The 21,279-nt window shown below is 42.0% G+C and overlaps 1 protein-coding gene across 2 annotated transcripts; it reads left to right on the forward strand.

The window, feature by feature from the left end:
- Positions 1-807: 807 nt before the first annotated feature.
- Positions 808-19,340, forward strand: TLR8 (toll like receptor 8). Of its 2 annotated transcripts, XM_012784816.3 has the most exons (3): positions 815-890; positions 6,757-6,925; positions 15,800-19,340. In XM_012784816.3, the coding sequence occupies exon 3, from the start codon at positions 15,806-15,808 to the stop codon at positions 18,917-18,919; it is 3,114 nt and encodes a 1,037-aa protein (XP_012640270.1). In that variant the 5' UTR covers positions 815-890; positions 6,757-6,925; positions 15,800-15,805; the 3' UTR covers positions 18,920-19,340. The 2 variants fall into 2 exon arrangements, with proteins under 2 accessions (XP_012640271.1, XP_012640270.1); XM_012784817.3 differs by lacking the exon at positions 6,757-6,925 and having other exon boundaries at positions 808-890.
- Positions 19,341-21,279: the final 1,939 nt, after the last annotated feature.

Below are 21,279 nucleotides of genomic sequence, written 5' to 3' on the forward strand. Positions count from 1 at the left end.
GACTGATGGGAGACTCACAGCTCCCTGTGCTGTGTGCTGTCTTAGAAATGTGTCGGACAGATATGAAGCCATCTTCATGTTATTCGCCTATGTCTGTGAATTATACAGCAAAAAGATGAGTTTGGAAAATCCTAACTTCAGTACAAATTTACCATAAAGTTTTTTTAAAAAGGATACACTAAGGCAGGGCGCGGTGGCTCACGCCTGTAATCCTAGCACTCTGCGAGGCCGAGGCGGGCGAATCGCCCAAGATCGGGAGTTCGAAACCAGCCTGAGCAAGAGCAAGACCCCCATCTCTACTAAAAATAGAAAGAAATTAATTGGCCGACTAAAAATATATAGAAAAAATTAGCCTGGCATGGTGGTGCATGCCTGTAGTCCCAGCTACTCGGGAGGCTGTGGCAGGAGGATTGCTTGAGTCCAGTAGTTTGAGGTTGCTGTGAGCTAGGCTGCTGTCACAGCACTCTAGCCCAGGCAAGAGAGTGAGACTCTGACTCAAAAAAAAAAAAAAGGATACATTAAAGTGTTCTCAGTAAAAGGAAAAAGTTTCTGTCCCCCCCTGTGACATACACATACACAAATAAGCTCAAACTCACAAAAATACACTATACACATGTGGCTTGGGTTGTATTTAAATCATTTTATAAATAACTTTCCCGAAATGTTAATGCACAGTCAATAAATGATTTGGAAACAGTTAAGAAATCACAAGTTCCCTTCCTTCCATGTCAACTTCTGCAAACCACATACTAGGTTCTGCTAATGGTAAATGACCCATTTCAGGAAGTTAGCCAGTTTCTCTTCTCTGCTACCTCCTGGGCAGAGGGTACCACTCTATGCTGCTGCATGCTATGGAATGAGAAATTAGAAAGGATATCAACAGAAAAGCGGTAAGCTACTTCTTTTCTTTTAGCAAAGCTTTCCAACAAAATATGTAATTTCTGGCTCAGAAATCTGGGTTGGTGGCAAATGATGTAAACAAAGATGGTAACAAATGGGCAAGGCAAATAAGTCTAAAAATTAAGTGTTGAAACAACTCTAAATGTAGGCAAAGTGGCTTGGTATGATCTTTAATTTGTGTGCACATTCATAGAAAGAAATGGGAGAGCAAATTTTGAAAATCAAATGTGATCATGATCTTATTAATTTGAACAGGTAAACAAGAAAATTCCAAGTTAGAAATTGAACTGGAATAGTACTTTCTGGCCCCTCCAGAGACAATATTCTTTTCTAGAACAACAGGGTTGGAGATGAAGTGGGAGGGAAATATTGTTACTTTGCAATTTCTGTAGGAAAGGACAAACTCTTTGCCCTCGCATACACGGGTCAGTTGCTAGAACCAGTCAAACTTGAGCTTAACATACCACCAGAAGCTTCAAGTTCGATATTAGTTCCTACTTTTGTTGTTCAGAGTTTTGAAGTAACATTAATATTTCTACAGTTAATATTCTATGGTGCTTAGACATAGCAGATGGACTGTTTTTGGTGTTGTCAAGAACTGTCAGAGTGAAAAACAAACTTTACAATCATTTTTAAGTGATATATTTTCTAGAAAATTTGATGAGGTTTAAGAGCAATTGAAAAGTTTGATTTCAAGAAAGTTTCATCCAAATTTACTACATATTTTTTCCCGCCCTCATTTAGTGCTTACTAAAGTCCTGGGAGTCATTTTTGACAATAATTTAATGTATATTTAAGTTTTTTGAAGTTAATTTTTTTCACCACTTAATGTTCATTATGGATCTTGAAAGGAAATTAATTCTGCGCTAAAATTTTATGATGCTTCACAAAATGACTGCAGTGGCCCATATGGAATTGGGCCGACTGGTCCAATGACACACATGGAATTGTAGATGAAGTTACACTATTTCTGCTTGATATTTGCAAACTACTGTGATAGCCAATACAAGTGTATTATGAGAAAGTGGAAAATAGAATAATAATAAAATCAAATTAAACTTGGAACAATGCAAGGACCTAGCTGACTTCTTGCTTCAGGAGAGGCTCTTAGCTTTGGTTACGATATTAGAATCACAGGAGGATATTTAAAAAATCTTACTGAACCCCAGACCAATGCAATCAGAATCTCTGGGGGAGGGCCCGGGAGTTTGTAGCTTTTTAAATTCCTAGGTATCTCCAATGTGCAGCCAAAGTGCACAGTGCCTTAGAGCATCAACAGTTTTTTTTGTTTTTTGTTTTTTTTGTCCTTTCATTAAAGAGCAGTTTCTTTTTAGGGGGGTAGGAAGACTCTGGGAAGCCCTGAAGTTTATTCATTGGCCACCTTAGTCTGATTTCAGAAAGGAAAATAAAAGTTCCAAGTATACTTTGTCTGAAAAGCTGATACTCCAGACTTAGGGGGGTATCAGGGAGTGTCCTAAAGGATGTCATTATCCATAGTTCGTCTTTGAAAGTCGATTGGATGTCACTTGTAAGTGCATCTTCATGTGTCCTCCAGGATCCATTGAAGGGAACATCATTCCAACGGACATCTTTTGCCTTCAACTGAGTTATTAAACGAAATTGAGGGATTGGTTATTTTTAAACTCTTAGCCCCAATTTATGACTATTTGGGGTTATAAAGACATGGTCAATTTAGATGCATGACCTGTGGTTCTGGGTCAGCGTTAGCAAACGCAGGCTGTGTTGATTTTGCAGGCAGTTGCAAAGAGCTGCTAGTTGGCGCACACGTCTCAAATCAGTGGATTCCCTGTGGTTCTGTGGAATGATAGAGAATCAGAAGGTTCTCTTTGGTAGCTTCATCAGTGCAGAAAGTCAAAATGGAAAATCTACCACCAACATTTGAATCCTGGAGGTTTCAGTTATGACTATGAGGTCTCTGCTGAAAATTAATGGCCAACTAGCCCCTTGGCCAACTAGCCCCTTGGCTCCAGTCCACCTAATTTGTTGACTGCTTGGGTAGATCTAGGCTCAGTTTCAGGTCTGCCACCCACCATCTGCGTGACCTTGGGGAGATTCACCTCTGACAGCCTCAGGTCTCATGTCTGTAAAGTGAGAGCTTATGATAGCACCCACCTCATTGATTTTTATGAAAATTAAACAAATGTTCCCTACCATATTTCCTGGGATCCAAATGGCATAACTTTCCATATTGTTGTGTATATGAAATCAGGACCCATCTCTTCACTGATAGGTGCATTCAGTGTGCTTGTGTTTTCTCCTGTCTTCCAAAGCTGTTAGTGAATCCATCAAAGTTGGAGTGGGTAAAATTAGGTTATCTGTTATTAATTGTAAATTTCATCTGAAGTAACCAATCTCATCTGCATAACCATTTCTTAACTAATTTCTTTTCATCATGAATCAGTGGTAAATATTGTCAACTTCTGGGCAAATCCCATGTAGAAACAGCTAAATAATTTAACTGGGGGCATTAATTGCATTTTATTTTATTTTGAGGCAGAGTCTCACTCTGTTGCCCAGGCTAGAGTGCCATGGCATCAGCCTAGCTCACAGCAACCTCAAACTCCTGGGCTCAAGTGATCCTCCTGCCTCAGCCTCCCAAGTAGCTGGGACTACAGGCATGGTGGTGCCTGGCTAATTTTTTCTATATATTTTTAGTTGGCCAATTTATTTCTTTCTATTTTTAGTAGAGATGGGGGTCTCACTCTTGGTCAGGCTGGTTTTGAACTCCTGACTTTGAGCAATCTACCTGCCTTGGCCTCCCAGAGTGCTAGGATTACAGGCGTGAGCCACCGAGCCTGGCCATTAATTGCATTTTATAATCAGTAGGTTCTCTTGACACTTAGTGTTAGGAGTTAGCAGGACATATCTCAGGAGACCTTGGAGGAAGACTTTGAAGAGGGAGAAGGAAGGAGTCATCTCTGCAAAATAGCTGCCTGCAGCCTAGGAAAGTGGTCTGAATATATAACAAGCTGTTTATTCCAGAAAAGCAGCTTTAGGCCTCTCCCAGACCACCTTCACTACACACTGTGCATGATTTCTTTTAGCCTCACCTGGTGGCATCATTGCCTTTGTGCCCATGTGTCTGGTCTCTGCTTTGCCTGCAGTCCTCTGCCATGCACGGGTTCTGGGGTGCCTTTGGCTTACTGACTCTCAGAGAGGGAGTTTTCAGCAAGCACAGACTTTCTTTTTTTGAGACAGTCTCACTGTGTTGCCTGGGCTAGAGTGCCGAGGCATCAGCCTAGCTCACAGCAACCTCAAACTCCTGGGCTCAAGCGATCCTTCTGCCTCAGCCTCCCCAGTAGCTGGGACTATAGGCATGCACCACCGTACCCGGCTAATTTTTGTTTTCTATGTACTTTTAGTTGGCCAATTAATTTTCTTTCTATTTTTAGTAGAGATGGGTCTCGCTCTTGCTCAGGCTGGTCTCAAACTCCTGACTTTGAGCGATCCTCCCGCCTCAGCCTCCCAGAGTGCTAGGATTACAAGCACTAGGATTACAGGCACGAGCCACCGCGCCCAGCCTCCTGGCTCAGACTTTCTAAACTGTTCTTTAAAGTGCACTGGACTTTTAAAAATGCGTGTTCAGTGTCCATTGGGGTCCAATTTCAGAATGAAGATTTGGGCAAGGACCGAGAGAGGTTATTTTTGTTGTGTCATTTGGTTCCTCAGAACCTGAAGGAGAAAACTGGAGGGTTGTGTACCATAGACTCAACCAAAGAATGGATTAAGCCCCCAAAATAGAAACACCTGCGTCCTCAGTAGCAACGGCCTTATTCTGCAGGGAGAGAAGTTAGGCAGATTTCTTTTTTTTTTTCATGGTTCATACACTTTGTTTAAAGCAATGGGTTCTGCGTCCCTCTAGGCGCTCCAAGGCAGCCGCAGCGAAAGAGCCGGAGCACTGGGACCAGCCAGCCTCATCAGGGTGCTCTTGCAGTGAGCTCATGGGCCTGCCGGGCAAAAGGCTTTTCCCGGCAGCTTGAACTTGCCCTGCGGTGGGTTCCACTGAACGGCTCTCATTTGCCTGCCCTCTGCAATCCCTCTATTCGTTTGCTAGGGCTGCCGTAACACAGTACCATGAACTTGGTGGATCAAAACAGCAGAAATTGATTCTCTCACAGTTCTGGAAATCAGAGGTTGGAAATCAAGGTGTTGGCAGGGTTGGACCCTTCTAGGGGGTCAGAGGGAAAATCTGCTTCATGCCCCTCTCCTGGCTTCTGGTTGTGGCCAGCGATTCTTGATGTTCCTTAACTTACCAATGCATGTCCCTGCCTCTGTCCTCACATAGCCTTCTTTCCCGTGTGCTTGGGTCCAAATTCCCCTCTTCTTATAAGGAGACCAGTCATTGGATTAGGGCCCACCTTAATTTCGGCATGCCCTCATTTTAACTTGATTGTATCTGCAAAGTCCAAATAAGGTCACATTCACAAGTGCCACGGGTTAGGGCTTCAGTTAATCTTTTTTTTAGGGGGACACAATTCAACCTGCAACCTCTTCTTTTTTTTTGTTTCTGTTTTGCTTTTTTGGTTTTTTTTGAGACAGAGTCTCACTCTGTTGCCTGGGCTAGAGTGCTGTGGCATCAGCCTAGCTCACAGCAACCTCTAACTCCTGGGCTCAAGCGATTCTCCGGCCTCAGCCTCCCAAGTAGCTGGGACTACAGGCATGCACTACCATGCCCGGCTAATTTATATATATATATATATATATATATTCATTTTTTTTAGTTGTCCAGCTAATTTCTTTCTATTTTTTTTAGTAGAGATGGGGTCTTGCTCTTGCTCAGGCTAGTCTCGAACTACTGAGCTCAAACGATCCTTCCGCCTTGGCCTCCCAGAGTGCTAGGATCACAGGCGTGAGCCACTGCACCAAGCCCTGCAACCTCTCCTTTTTAAATCCTTTATTCTTCAACTTCCACTCAATCCTGGTCCTTCACTTCCTCGGCTCCCAATCTAATACTTACTTTCCTTTGAGCGAGTGTCTCCTGCTTATATTTACTAGTCCTGGGGCCTGACCTGAGCTCCATCTGACCATATTGGCAACCAGGGTAGACTTCTCTTTAGGCATAGAAGTCACAGGGCCTAAGGACCATCATACTTTAAGCAAAGATTTTAATTTCTTTTAAAATCAGGCAACAAAAAGAGTATAACCCAGCCCGGATTATGTTCATCTTTATATCAATGTAGTTGTACAATATAATTTTTACTCCTTTTTTATGGAGGAAGGGGCCCATGAAAGCCATAATTTGGTCCTACTGACAATCACATTCTATTTTGTGACTTAGTGAATATATCAAGGCAAATTCTGGAATTGCTAATATGTCCCCAGTGAAGGAGATTTCAATCCACAATTCCTTATCTGAAACCCATGAGCCAGAATTGTGTCAAAGTTCAGAGTTCATATTTTAGCAAAGTAGTATGGTACATATACGATATATAACAAAACACTCCCCACGGTTCCAGGCAACACTCGTTAGTTGTCACCCACGTGGATATTTCTGCAGTGAAACACGAATGTCCATGCTAAGTAGATAAATAAAGGTTATGGTAGCTGTAGGTCAGTTTAGATCAGGTTTTGCTGCCGAAAAACAAAAACACGGACACAAAATGTTTCGCTGCTCGGCCCTTTTGGGATTTCAGAGTTGCAGAGGGGATTGAGAATCTGTACGCGACAGGACTGGCATTAGGAAAACAAACCATTAGCCACTGTCCTGGGTGCCAAAAGGCCTGATTCTACCAGTTGCTGCTGCTCTGATTTTTATTTATTTATTTATTTATTTATTTATTTATTTATTTATTGGTTGTTCCCATCTCTATTTTGCATGTTGGATGAATTCCTCAGGTGACTGGTGCTGGCTGTTTCATCTCAAGAGAGAGCCACCAAAGAGCTGCTTAGAGGCTCCAAGTTCAAGGACAGGGCTTCCCAACTGATGGGCCTCACCCCAGGCTGGGGGCTGCGCCCACTGTAATCCGATGACCTTTTCCACTGCGCAGCGCGGGGACTAGGGAAGGTGAGTGAGGCACTCCATCTGGTTGGACAATTTAAGAGAGGGCAAATGGCATCCAAAAGCTCAATAATCAAGATAAATGATATTTTAATGTCATATTTTATAAAATCAAACTGGCAAACTATATAGCCTGCAGGCTGGTTGCCTGTTCTAGCAAATAAAGTTTTATGGGACCCAGAGCAGGGACCGGGGAGGAGCAAGGGAAGCAGTGTCTTGCAAGTACAGGGCTGGATCCCGTCTTTATTTGAAATGCTCACCTTTTGTTCAACCTGGCTTTTAATTTTTTTAGAATAGTCTTCATCTCAATGACTATGTTTTTCTGTGTCTTCTTAAATCTTGTGCAAGCAGCGTGCACTTGCCTAGCGTCATCCAGGCCCCGCCCTGCTGCCATGTGGTCTATATTCCCAGAGCCAAACAACCCTCCAGTGTCCCGCCTGGGGTGCTGGAGTGAGGTGTTTTTAAGCCAGGTGGGTGTCAGAGTTCCCAGAGCTGAGACAGGAAAGTGGGGAGGGTCCCGTACTCTACATACAGACTTTTTTTTTTTTTTTTTTTGAGATAGCATCTTGCTCTGTCTCCCAGGCTTGGAGTGCAGTGGCCCGATCATAACTCACTGCAGCCTTGAACTCCTGGATTCAAGAGATCCTTCCGTCTCAGCCTCCCACAGTGCTGGGATTACAGGTGTGAGCCATTGTGTCCAGCCAAGACTGTCTGTCCCCTTTGTTTTCTGTAGAACAGTCACCCCTGCCTCGCTCGTGGCCAAGGCTCTCAGATTCCACCTTTTTTTTTTTTTTGAGACAGAGTCTCACTTTGTTGCCCAGGCTAGAGTGAGTGCTGTGGCATCAGCCTAGATCACAGCAACCTCAAACTCCTAGGCTCAAGCGATCCTGCTGCCTCAGCCTCCCGAGTAGCTGGGACTACAGGCATGCGCCACCATGCCCGGCTAATTTTTTCTATACATATTAGTTGGCCAATTAATTTCTTTCTATTTATAGTAGAGACGGGGTCTCGCTCTTGCTCAGGCTGGTTTCGAACTCCTGATCTCGAGCAGTCGTCCCACCTCAGCCTCCCAGAGTGCTAGGATTACAGGTGTGAGCCACCGTGCCCAGCACCACCTTTCTTTCTTTCTCTTTTTTTTTTTTTTCTTTGAGACAGTCTCACTCTGTTGCTTGGGCTAGAGTGCTGTAGTGTCAGCCTAGTTCACAGCAACCTTGAACTCTTGGGCTCAAGCAATCCTCCTGCCTCAACCTCCCGAGTAGCTGGGACTACAGGCATGCGCCACCATGCCTGGATAATTTTTTCTATATATCGTTTTAGTTGTCCAGCTAATTTCTTTCTATTTATTTTAGTAGAGACGGGGGTCTCACTCTTGCTCAGGCTGGTCTCTAACTCCAGAGCTCAAATGATCCACCCGCCTCGGCCTTCCCGAGTGCTAAGATTACAGGCGTGAGCCACCGCGCCCGGCCTGATCTCACCTTTCAAGATAATAAGTCTCAGTAGGGAGAGCGTCAGGAGGGGTCTAACTTCTCGTGCAGATGCTCAGTCAATCTACTGTCCAGGGCACCTGGCATGCCACCTTTCAAGGTCCCTGCTGCCTCCAGTTCCTGTGCCCTTCCTTGACTCTGTTGTGCGAATTTATTTTCCTCTGGTTGACTTTAGGCGTCAGCCTGCTCTGCTCTACCAACAACCATTCATCCGCCTGCTTTCCATCTTCCTAGACTTTGCAGATGTCTCTCGTCTGCTGTTGTCTCCTCTTATGCCTTCTTTGACCTGGTAGGGTTCTATTCCTTTACTATCGCTTTAACGGAAGCCATTCACTGTCAGGTTCAGCCAACAGAAGTCTCTCTCTCCTCTCTCTCTCTCTCTCTCTCTCTCTCTCGTTCTCTATTTTATTTGCATAGTTGCACTTTTTTTCTCTATTTTATTTGCAGAGTTGCCATTTCCCTAAGTTATTTGCAGAGTTGCCATTTCTCTATTTTATTTGCATATTTCTCTCTTTTCATTTTTTTTAAGATACAGGATCTCACTCTGTCACCCCAGGCTGGAGTGCAGTGGCACGATCATAGCTCACTGTGGTTTTGAACTCCAGGGCTCAAGCAATCCTCCTGCCTCAGCCTCCCCAGTAGCTGGGACTACAGGCATGTGCTACCACGCCCTGCTAATTTTTCTATTTTTTTGCAAAGGTAGGGTCTCACTACGTTTTCCAGGCTGGTCTCTAACTCCTGGCCTTTGCAACCGTCCTGCCTTGGCCTCCCAAAGTGCTGGGTTTATAGGCATGAGCCACCACAGCTGTCCTGAATGGCTTTTAGTCATTGGTTCTGCCATAGTGAGGGTGACTTCTCCTTGGTACCCTTCTCACTTCCTCTGGGATCAGATTCTCGTTGATAGCCTTTTGGACCACCACAACTTTTGGTAGTCAGAGGCATGGGTGTAGCTGAAAGGAAGAACTTGGCTGAGAAGACGCAGCTCTTGCTGGGATGTTGAGCTCTGCCCTCTCGTCTAAGATCCAGCTGGATGGTGGGAGCTGGGGTTCCCGCTGCTGGGCTTTAGCGGAGCACCCTGGGACATTAGCATTAGCAATCCATTCAAACTCTGTGAGGTCCTGCGTGGAATACAGAAGGTTGAACAATCAGGGTTTTCTCATCAGCTTCTTTGCTAGCTACCTACTCACATTCCTTCTCCTCCTACAACAAATTCAGGTTATTTGGAATTTGTCAACACATGTTCAGTAATTTTCCATGGCCCATAATTTGTTTTAAGTTGCCTTAGACTGTCTGAGAGGCCATTTTCATCCTGAAAGAACAGGGTGAAGCTCAAAAGGCCCTTCTCTTGGTCTCTAGCGCCCCCTAGAGGCTTTTCTGCTCAATTGCTCTGCTCTCAATTGTTCTGCTCAATTGCGTGCGCTAGAGAGTTGCATTTGAGATTAGACGTTCAGGCCTTAACCTGAGGCTAGTGAGGCCACACAGGATGGCTCCTACCCTCTGGACCCTCTCAAGTTTCCCCCTAAAGATGCCTCACCTACCAACAGTGCTCTGTTTAGCACTCGAAGGGAAGGGAATGGAATCTGGCCTCGCCCTGACATATTCCTCATAGATCTTTTTAAAAATTAACTTTTATTAATCTATAGTTAAAAATTATCATAGAGATCTGACAAACACTACCTCAGCCAGATGATGAAGGTCTGCATCAACAGTGAAAGTCATGTTGATAGCTTGTCCCCTTGGTATGAATGGCACTTCACCTCTGTGGTCTTCCATAAGGCCAGTCTAATCATGACAAAAAACATCAGATAAGTCCCAGTTGAGGGACATTCTACATACCATCCCACTTCTTGTCTATGTTGTTCTCTATAGTACTTTCCACCATCTAACATTCTATCTTTCAACATAGGTTCCAAAGGGACAGATATTTTAATCTGCTTTGGTCATTGGTGTGTCTGCAACTTGAAAACAGTTCCTGAAATAAAATACCTACTCAATAAATATTTAATGAATGAATGAATATAGAACTGCCTTATCTTTTTAATTATTACATAGTATTTCACTGTGTGAATATAACCTAATTTATTTAACCAGATTACTGCTCAGAGGAACTTAGATTATTTCTAATCTTTTGCTATTGCTAACAACCCCGCACTGAACATCCTTGTATATGGTCATTTATGTATGTGAGAGTATGTCTTTAGGATCTACTTCTAGAATTGAAAATGCTGACCTCAAGTATATGTTTCCAATTTTGATAGACATTACATGCTGCTCTCTATCTTATATGTGGTACTAATTTAGACTCCTACCAGCAAAATATGAGAGTACCCAATTCCTCACATCCTCACCTACACAATAGAATGAGTGAAAAATGGTATTGCAGTGTAATTTTTTTGAGTGATGTTGAGTATCTTTTCCTGTTTAAGAGCTATTTATGTTTCCTTTTTATGTGAACCGTCTGTTAATATATTTTTGTCCATTTTCTTATTGGGTTATTTGTCTTCTCATTAATACATAAAAAGTCTTTACATGTTAAATGTATAATATTTAATATGCATATTACATATTTATATTAAGTATGTATTAAATAATAACAGATTGATGCAACAGAGCAAAGAGTTTAGAAATAGACCCAAACTCACAGAAAAGTTAGTATATGATATGGGTAGAATATCAAATCAGTGAGTAAAAGATTATTCAATAAATGATGTTGGGGTAACTAAATCTCCATCTAGAAAAAAAAAGTCTTGGTCTACATCTCACATTTATGCCAGAACAATTCTAGTGAGATAAGATATTTCAGTATAAGAAAGTAAAATCATAAAATTACTAGAAAAAAAGGTGAGAAAATGTTGTTAATAGAACTAAAGTCTGGAAGATCCTTTGTGCCTTATACTGCCTGAATGATCTCATTCATACCCATGGTTTCAATTACCATGACTCCCAAATTCATTCTTCTATCAGAGCTCCCCTCTGAGCTTCAGACCCATATATGCAACTGCCTACTGGACATCTCCACTTGAATATCACAGACTCAACTCAAAATTATCCTGTCAAATTTAATCGCTAATATCCTTCCTCCCCAGACAATCTTCTTTCTCAGAAGATTGTCACCCATCCATCCAGGTGCTGAGATCAGGAACCTGGAAGTTACTCTGAATACAAACCCCTCACAAACCCCGACCCATTTATATACCCTTAGCTATATCTCTCAAATGGACCTTCTAAGCAGCTCTTAAATCCATTTCTCTCTTTCTCCATTGCCATCAATCTAGTTCAAGTTCCCATCACCTCAAGAGTTCTGTGCCTTCTTGCCAGTCACCACTGTGGAATCAATCGAAGCATGGTGCCACCCTGCTTAAAACCTTCAAAGGCTCCCATTAATACTCAGATAAAAATAAAAATCTACATCTACTCTTGGGGAGGAGGGAGATTGGGGAGATGCTGGCCAAAGGACACAAAATTTCAGTGCGACAGGAGGAATGAGTTCAAGAGATCCATTGTACATCATGGTGACGATGTCACCATGTGTACAATTTTCAAATGTACACTTGAAAATGGCCAAGAAAGTCAATGTTAAGTGTTCTCACCATAAAAAAATGATAAGTATGTGAGGTGATACTATGTCAATTAGCTCAATTGAGCCATTCTACAATGTATACATATTACAAAACATCATACTGTGCAGCATAAATACATATACTTTTTAGTTGTCAGTTTAAATAAATGATTTTCTAAAACCCACTCTGTTCTTTTCTCAAGCCCTTGGCTTTCTTTTAGTCCCTTCCATTTATGTGCTCAATAAGATGAGGACTGAAAAATGTCCACGTGATGACATAGAGATACAAAGAACTTCAGCAACATGTCCATCAGTCACCTCTTATGTGCCATCCCTATCCTCCTGGCCCTATCTCTTACTCTGGGATCAAATATTGCAGGCAGTTCTGTGTAGGCTTCAACCAGCTTTGAGAACTTGAAACTTGATGTGCTTTTCTCAGGCCCACACCAATCTCTCTGGATTTCTATCCCAAGGCTTCTTCAAAGGCACAGCCTGGGAAACTCAGGAATAGACTCAGGGCCTTTGCACATGCTGCTCCTCTTGCCTGGAATATTCCTTCAACGTCTTAGTCGTGCCTGATACATGCCTATTCAACCTTGAATCACAGCTCAGGTTTCATGTCTTCAGGGAAGTCTTCCCTGGCCTCCATGAATAGATCAAATCCTTCTCTTTTTAGGCTCTTACGGTATCATGTACTTCTTTTGTGACATCTCGTAATGTTGCTGTGATTAAGTCATATCTGTTTTACCCACTAGTCTGTGAGCCAATCCATAAATTGTGAGTGTGACCACATAGACTCCCCAGGCCACCCGATAGCTAATCAAGACAAGGAAGAGTTGGGAAGTGACTTTCAAATCTAGCAATGTTCAGGCTTAGAAATCACATAGGCTTAGATTTGCTCAGGTGCCCAAGCAAACATAACATTGCCTGGGGCATCCCCCCACCTCCAAAGTTCCTTGCATGCCTCAGCTTCATTGTCCCCTTGGTGTGCCTGTGTCTTCCAGTGCAGACGTTCACCTTGGAGACCCGTGGCTGCCTCTGCAGGAGCTGCATGTTTTCAAGCCATAAATCATCTTATAGCCCATATTTTCTAGACTTATTGGTTTTCTTTTGCTGCACAACAAATAACCCCAAATTATAGGCTTCAAACAACACCCACTTACTAGCTTAAATTTCTGTAGGTTAGAATCAAGGCAGGTGTGCCTGAGTCCTCTGCTCCAGGTCTTACAAAGCTAAAATCCAGGTATTGGGCATGCTAGGCTCTGGGTAAAAATCCATTTCCAAGTTCATTCAGATTGTCCAGTGATTTCAGTTTCTTGCAGTTGTTGTAAGGACTGACACCCCCTCTCATTTCCTTGCTAGCTGCCTGCATTCCTTGTCATGGGGTCCCTCCATCTTCCAGCCAACAATAGTACATCCAATTCTTCTCATGTTCCCTATCTATCTGAGTTTTCCTTCTGCCACTAGCCAGAAAAAAACTCTCTGCTTTTAAAGATCCATATGACTACATTAGGCCCATCCAGGTGATCTTCCATGTGCCATATAATATAGTGTAATCACAGGAGTAAGGAGTAATTGGCCGGGTGTGGTGGCTCACGGCTATAATCCTAGCACTCTGGGAGACCGAGGCGGGAGGATCGCTCAAGGTCAGGAGTTAGAAACCAGCCTGAGCAAGAGCAAGACCTCGTCTCTACTAAAAATAGAAAGAAATTAATTGTACAACTAAAAGTACATAGAAAAAATTAGCTAGGCATGGTGGTACATGCCTGTAGTCCCAGCTACTCGGGAGACTGAGGCAGAATGATTGCTTGAGCCCAGGAGTTTGAGGTTGCTGTGAGCTAGGCTGATGCCATGGCACTCTAGCCTGGGCAACAGAGTGAGATACTGTCTAAAAAAAAAAAAAGGAGTAATACAGGGAGACAAAATTCATGGATCCTATCTTAAAACTCTGCCTACCACACCAGATGAAGCAGGGCCTTCTTTAGTAGGAGTTAAACATTAAGCAACAACGTCTTGATAGTGCTGTATTGGAAAATAACTGCAAGCAATTGAAAATGCTTGGGAGTTCTGCTCTTCTTTAATTTTCATCTCATGAGGAACTGGCTTTTCCTTGGCTGTTACAAATGGGCAATAATTATTAGTCCTCAGAATAATCAACATCCACATAAAGATCTTTTATAACATAGTAAAGGTGTGATATATAAGGGTGGTAGTTCGCCAGCCCTAAGTTTTAGAATTTCAAAAGAAGGAACTTAAGTGGTTTAACTCACAATAAAGACATGAGTTGGGCTTTAGTGAAAAAATCTGGTTTAGTAGAGGTTGGTCTCTGTATCCTGTGAAATAAGATTCTGAGAGTTCTCTTAATCACAACTTTTGATCAAACCAACCATATTAATGTGTTTATTGCATTGCCTGGTTACTGAGAATAATGCATTTGGCCCTTTATTAAGAGACAGTCACAGGCCGGGCGTGGTGGCTCACGCCTGTAATCCTAGCTCTCAGGGAGGCCGAGGCGGGTGGATCGTTTGAGCTCAGGAGTTTGGAACCAACCTGAGCAAGAGCGAGACCCTGTCTCTACTATAAATAGAAACAAATTAATTGGCCAACTAATATATATAGAAAAAATTAGCAGGGCATGGTGGCGCATGCCTGTAGTCCCAGCTACTCGGGAGGCTGAGGCAGAAGGATTGCTTGAGCCCAGGAGTTTGAGGTTGCTGTGAGCTAGGCTGACGCCACGGCACTCACTCTAGCCTGGGCAACAAAGTGAGACTCTGTCTCAAAAAAAAAAAAAAAGAATGAAAGAAAGAAACAGTCACAGAAAGTGAGATACTCTACTAAAGCACCGTGTTTTCCTTACGGAAGGTTTTAAAATTAGCAAACGAATAGCTATAAATGCCAATGTTTGCATGATAAGGGACATATGAGTAGTAGGCATTCCACAAACAATTTTTTGAATGCTGTCTACATTTCAGGCACTGTTCTGGCTCAAGGATTTCAAAAGAAGATTGTGTAGCATGATAGTTAGTGGTTAAAAATATGATTTTGGAATCAGATGGGCTCGAGTCCCAGCACTACAATGTGCCATCCTTCTGAAAGTTACTTAAGTCTGTGAGTTTATTTTTTCATCTGCAAAATATGGATAATAATAAAACCTATCGCATTGTGTTCCTGGGAGCATTAGTGTGGACAAGGACATGTTTATGAAGCACTTACCACAAAAGCTGACAATTTTTTTGTTATTATTATCAGCTTTAGGTGCCCACTTTCCAGTCATGTAAGGAGATAAGAGAACACGATACATATTGCCACAGAGGTATAGAAAAATTGTGGGAAATACCAGCGAGAGATATGGTTGTGTAGATAAGGTTGTATAGATAAGATCTACCTTGAAGATCTTGGATGACACCATATTAGAAGTTGGATCTGAATGCTCCTTGTGGGCTGGCCAAAGTTTCATCAAGAGTTATACCCATAGGTTGATGCTATAACTATATAGCTTGCTATGCTATAGACTTAATATGAACCACAGCCATGGTCCAGCTCAGACTCATTATGGTAGTGGGGCATCTTGATTAATGGCCCCTGCAAAAGTTTCCCAAGTCTTCTCATCATCATAATCGCAGGTAGCTTCATCTTCAACTTTTTTGGCACTATTAACCTGAGTACAGTCAAAATGTGAAATCATTCTGAACTGAATTTGATGCAACTTATTTGTTAGGAGAATTCACACTTCAAAACCCATACAAGTATGGTACAGCACTGTGAATTTCATTATGAAACACCCGGCAAATAATACGGCTGCTCTAATGTTGTGCTTCCACTTTCGATTTTCCTTAGGAAAACATGTCCCTCCAGTCTTCAATTCTGACCTGCCTTTTCCTGATAATCTCTGGTTCCTGTGAGTTCTTCCCTGAAGCAAGTTATTCTAGAAGCTATCCTTGTGATGAGAAAAAGCAAAATGACTCTGTTATTGCAGATTGCAGCCATCGTCGACTGCAAGAAATTCCCCAAACAGTGGGCAAATATGTGACAGAACTGGACCTGTCTGACAATTTCATCACATATGTTACGAATGAATCATTTCAAGGGCTACAAAATCTCACTAAAATAAATCTAAACTACAACCCCAGTGTACAGTACGAGTATGAAAATCCTAATAGGAATAAAAGTGGCATGACTATTACAGACGGGGCATTCCTCAACCTGAAAAATCTAAGGGTGTTACTTCTTGAAGATAGTCAGTTACTCAAAATACCCGCTGCTTTGCCAGGGTCTTTGAGAGAACTTAGTCTAATTCAAAACAATATCAATGGAGTAACTAAAAATGATACGTCAGGACTTAGGAACTTGGAAAGACTCTATTTGGGTTGGAACTGCTATTTTAACAAAGTTTGTAATAAAACGCTTGACATAGAAAATGGAACATTTGAAAACCTGACGAATTTGAAGGTGCTGTCACTATCTTTCAATCCTCTTTTCCACGTGCCACCGAAACTGCCAAACTCCCTATTGGAACTTTATCTGAGCAATGCCAAGATCGAAAAGATCAGTCAAGAAGACTTCAAAGGATTGACAAATTTAATAGCACTAGATTTAAGTGGGAACTGTCCAAGGTGTTTCAACTCACCGTTTCCATGCACGCCTTGTGATAAAGATGCTTCAATTCAGATACATCCTCTCGCTTTTCAAAACCTGACTAAACTTCAATACCTAAACCTCTCTAGCACTTCCCTCCGGGAGGTTCCTCCAACCTGGTTTGAAAATATGCCCTGTCTGAAGGTACTGCATCTTGAATTCAACTATTTAGTGAAAGAGATAGCCTCTGGGGAATTTTTAACGAAGCTGCCCCACTTAGAAATATTTGATTTATCTTATAACTATGTAAAAACAGAATACCCACAATATATTAATATTTCCAACAACTTCTCTAAGCTTTCGTCTCTCCAGGCATTGCATTTAAGAGGTTATGTGTTCCAGGAACTTAGGAAAGAAGATTTCCAGCCACTGATGGGGCTTCCAAACTTAACGACTATTAACTTGGGTGTTAACTTTATTAAGCAAATTGATTTTACTCTTTTCCAAAATTTCTCCAAACTGAAAATTATTTACTTGTCAGAAAACAGAATATTACCCTATGTAAGTGATATCAAGCAGAATTATGCAGACAGTACCTCTTTCCAAAGTCATATCCTTAAACGACGCTCAATTCATACTGAGTTTGACCCACATTCGAATTTTTATCATCAGACCAGTCCTTTAATAAAGCCACAATGTACAGACTATGGCAAAGCCTTAGATTTAAGCTTGAACAATATTTTCTTTATTGGGAAAAACCAATTTGAAGGTTTTCATGACATTGCCTGCTTAAATCTGTCTTCAAACAGCAATGCGCAGGTGTTAAATGGAACTGAATTTTCAGCCGTGAGTCACATTAAATATTTGGATTTGACAAACAATGGACTAGACTTTGATAATATTCATGCTCTCAGTGAGTTGGCCAACTTAGAAGTTCTAGATCTCAGCTATAATGCACACTATTTCAAAATAGCAGGAGTAACACATCGTCTACAATTTATTGAAAATTTAACACAGCTCAAAGTTTTAAACTTGAGCCACAACACCATTTATACTTTAACAGAAAAGTATAATCTGGAAAGCAAGTCCCTGGAAGAATTAGTTTTCAGTGGGAATCGCCTGGATATTTTGTGGAATGAAGATAACAGGTACATCTCCATTTTTAAAGGTCTCACCAATCTGACACGACTTGATTTATCCTTTAATAGACTGACATCTATCCCAAATGATGTGTTCTGTAATTTGCCCCACGGTCTCACTGAACTACGTATACGTGATAATAAGTTAAATTTCTTTAACTGGACGTTACTCCAGCAGTTTCAACGGCTCAGGTTGCTTGACTTACATGGAAACAGGCTCTACTTTCTAAGTGATAGCCTGTTTACATTTCCATCTTCCCTTCGGACACTTCGGCTGAGCCGCAACAGGATTTCCTACCTGCCCTCTGGCTTCTTTTCCGAAATCCCCAGTGTGGTGCACCTCGACTTGAGTTTCAACTTGCTAAAGATGATCGACAAATCCACACTTCAGACGAAGAACATCAATTTATCTCTTTTGGAACTACATGGAAACACATTTAACTGCACTTGTGACATTGGAGATTTTCGAAGGTGGATGGATGAAAATCTGAATATAACAATTCCTAAATTGACAGATGTCATCTGTGCCAGTCCCGGGGATCAGAGAGGGAAGAGCATCGTGAGCCTGGAGCTAACAACTTGTGTTTCAGATACCATCGCGGTGGTGTTATTTTTCTTCTCATTCTTTATCACCACCATGGTCATGTTGACCGCCCTGGCTCACCACTTGTTTTGCTGGGATGTTTGGTTTATCTATCACGTGCTTCTAGCCAAGGTAAAAGGCTATAGGTCTCTTTCCACATCCCAAACTTTCTATGATGCTTACATTTCTTATGACACCAAAGACGCTTCTGTTACCGACTGGGTGATAAACGAGCTGCGCTACCACCTTGAAGAGAGTCAAGAAAAAAATGTTCTCCTTTGCTTAGAGGAGAGGGATTGGGACCCGGGATTGGCCATCATCGATAACCTCATGCAGAGCATCAACCAGAGCAAGAAAACAATATTTGTTTTAACCAAAAAATATGCAAAAAGCTGGAACTTTAAAACAGCTTTCTACTTGGCCTTGCAGAGGCTAATGGATGAGAACATGGATGTGATTGTATTTATCTTGCTGGAGCCCGTCTTGCAGCATTCTCAGTATTTGAGGCTGCGGCAGCGGATCTGTAAGAGCTCCATCCTCCAGTGGCCTGACAACCCCAAGGCAGAAGGCTTGTTTTGGCAAAGTTTGAAAAATGTGGTCTTAACTGAAAATGACTCACGGTATAACAACTTGTATGTTGATTCCATTAAGCAATACTAACTGATGTTAAGTCATGGTTTCACACCATAATAAAAATGCACAGCAATGACCTTTCTGTCTTAGTTAGCTATTGCTCTGTGACACATCACCCCAAAACTTAGTGGCTTAAGACAATACACATCTGCTAGCTCACAGTTTTCATGGGCCTGGTGTTCAGACACAGCATAACTGGCTCCTCTGCTTCAGGGTCTCTGAGATGCTGCAATGTAGATGTCGGCCAGGGCCACAGGCATCTCTAGGGGCAGGATCCACTTCCAAGCTCCCACCCAGGTGGTTGTTTTCAGGATTCAGTTCCTCCTGGGGTATTGGCCAAAGGCTGTTCTCAGTTCTCTGCCATGTGGACCTCTCTCATGAGGCAGCTTCCTTCATCAGAGCCAGCAAGAGAGAAAGAGAGGCTGCTAGCAAGATGAGGTCACAGCCTTTTTTTTTTTTTTTTTTTTTTTTTTGAGACAGAGTCTCACTTTGTTGTCCAGGCTAGAGTGAGTGCCGTGGCGTCAGCCTAGCTCATAGCAACCTCACACTCCTGGGCTCGAGTGATCCTTCTGCCTCAGCCTCCCGAGTAGCTGGGACTACAGGCATGCGCCACCATGCCCGGCTCATTTTTTTTTATATATATATATCAGTTGGCCAATTAATTTCTTTCTGTTTTTATAGTAGAGACGGGGTCTCGCTCTTGCTCAGGCTGGTTTTGAACTCCTGACCTTGAGCAATCCGCCCGCCTCGGCCTCCCAAGAGCTAGGATTACAGGCGTGAGCCACAGCGCCCGGCCCACAGCCTTTTTTAATATAATCAGGGAAGTGGTATCCCATCATATGGCCATATTTCATTTGTTAGAAGCAAACCAAAGCCCCTGCCAGCTCCATGGGAGTGACCACCTCAGTCCAGGGAAAGCAGGTGAAGACCAAGATGGTGGGCTGCTATCACCTCAGTTGGTCACTGACTGTTTTCCCTGGACTGCCATCAGGGACAGCCTGCCATCTTCATCACAGATTATGAGTATCAGGAGGTGGGGATCATTGCGGGCCATCTTAGCAGCTGGCCTAATAGACCTTCTTTTCAATATCTAAGAACTTTTGCCACTGTGACTAGTAGTTCTGATATTAAGCTGCTGTTTAGATTTATCATGAATCTGTGGCTACATGGTTATATTATACTATGGTTGCATTAGTCTTTTTTACAATTACTTGTAGAAATATTGGCTATATTTGACTTCTAAGGTTTAGATGCCATCGAAAGGCTGAGAAGGATAGTTTCTTAAGTGTCTTTTACTTCTTGATCATTTTTTAAAAGTATGCAGCTAAATTAGAAGCTTTTGGAATATTTGTTAAATGCCATTGCTGTAAATCTTTAAATGAATGAATAAAAATGCTTCATTTCACATAATGAGTGTACAATAAATATATGGTAGAGATCTATACTATAAAAGACATTACCTTCTATGTGGGGTTCTTTGAGAATTTAAAAAAAAATTTGGTAGAAATTAAAGAGGAAGGAATTTTCATGAAGCTTTAAAATTAAGATAATTTTTAATAGAGAAATTAATTCTACCTTGATTTCCTACTCAGAAAACATAAAATCAGAATGCCTAGCTGTTGGTAGCCTTTACGTAATTCTCCCTAATGAAATAACTTTGGTACCCCTTACTACCTCTACCACCCTCATGGTTCATCTGCCTCCATCTACAGCATCCTCTACCCAGTATAGGTATAAATCTTGAGGCATCTTATGAAATTTACCTGAGAATAATTCGACATTATCCAAGCATCAGAAAATAAAGTCCCTTCAGAATGAAAAGAAGAAAAACCTCCAATCCCTACCTTTCCTGAAGTACAGCCTCTTAGTTAATCTTGCAGGATGAGTTATCTTTAAATATGTGTTTCTAAGGAAACTGGCCAAAATGGTGTGTCATAGTGTTATTGAATATGGACAAAGTGGAAATCAGCACGAGTTTGCCAAGGACAATTTAGTTTTGTCACATTGAACCCTGTTTGGGGACCACGATGAGTTTTTAGGAAGATATTTCTGCTTGTGCTTGTTGAGGCATAGTGACAAATATCTAAAAGCAAGATCATTCTATGAGGGGCCACCCTAAAAAGAATGGTAGGGGCAGTTAGAGCTCACCCCTGTCTTAGTTCATTTGGGCTGCTCTAGACTGGGTGACTCACAAACAATCGAATTTTTTTTTTCTCACAGTCCTGGAGGCTGGAAGTCTGAGACCAGTATGCCAGCATGGCTGGGTTCTGATGAAGGTTCTTACCATGTTGTAGACTACTGACTTCTCCTTTTATCCTTACACGGTGGGAAGAGGATGAGAGAACTCTCTGGGGTCTCTGTTATAAAGATGCTAATTCCATTCATGA

This window comes from Microcebus murinus, chromosome X, assembly GCF_040939455.1.
Source record: "Microcebus murinus isolate Inina chromosome X, M.murinus_Inina_mat1.0, whole genome shotgun sequence".
NCBI classification, from domain to species: domain Eukaryota; kingdom Metazoa; phylum Chordata; class Mammalia; order Primates; family Cheirogaleidae; genus Microcebus; species Microcebus murinus.

Bases quoted from the DNA above. Each gene is read 5' to 3' on its own strand.
- TLR8 (XM_012784817.3), top strand. From the start codon at position 15,806: ATGTCCCTCCAGTCTTCAATTCTGACCTGCCTTTTCCTGATAATCTCT.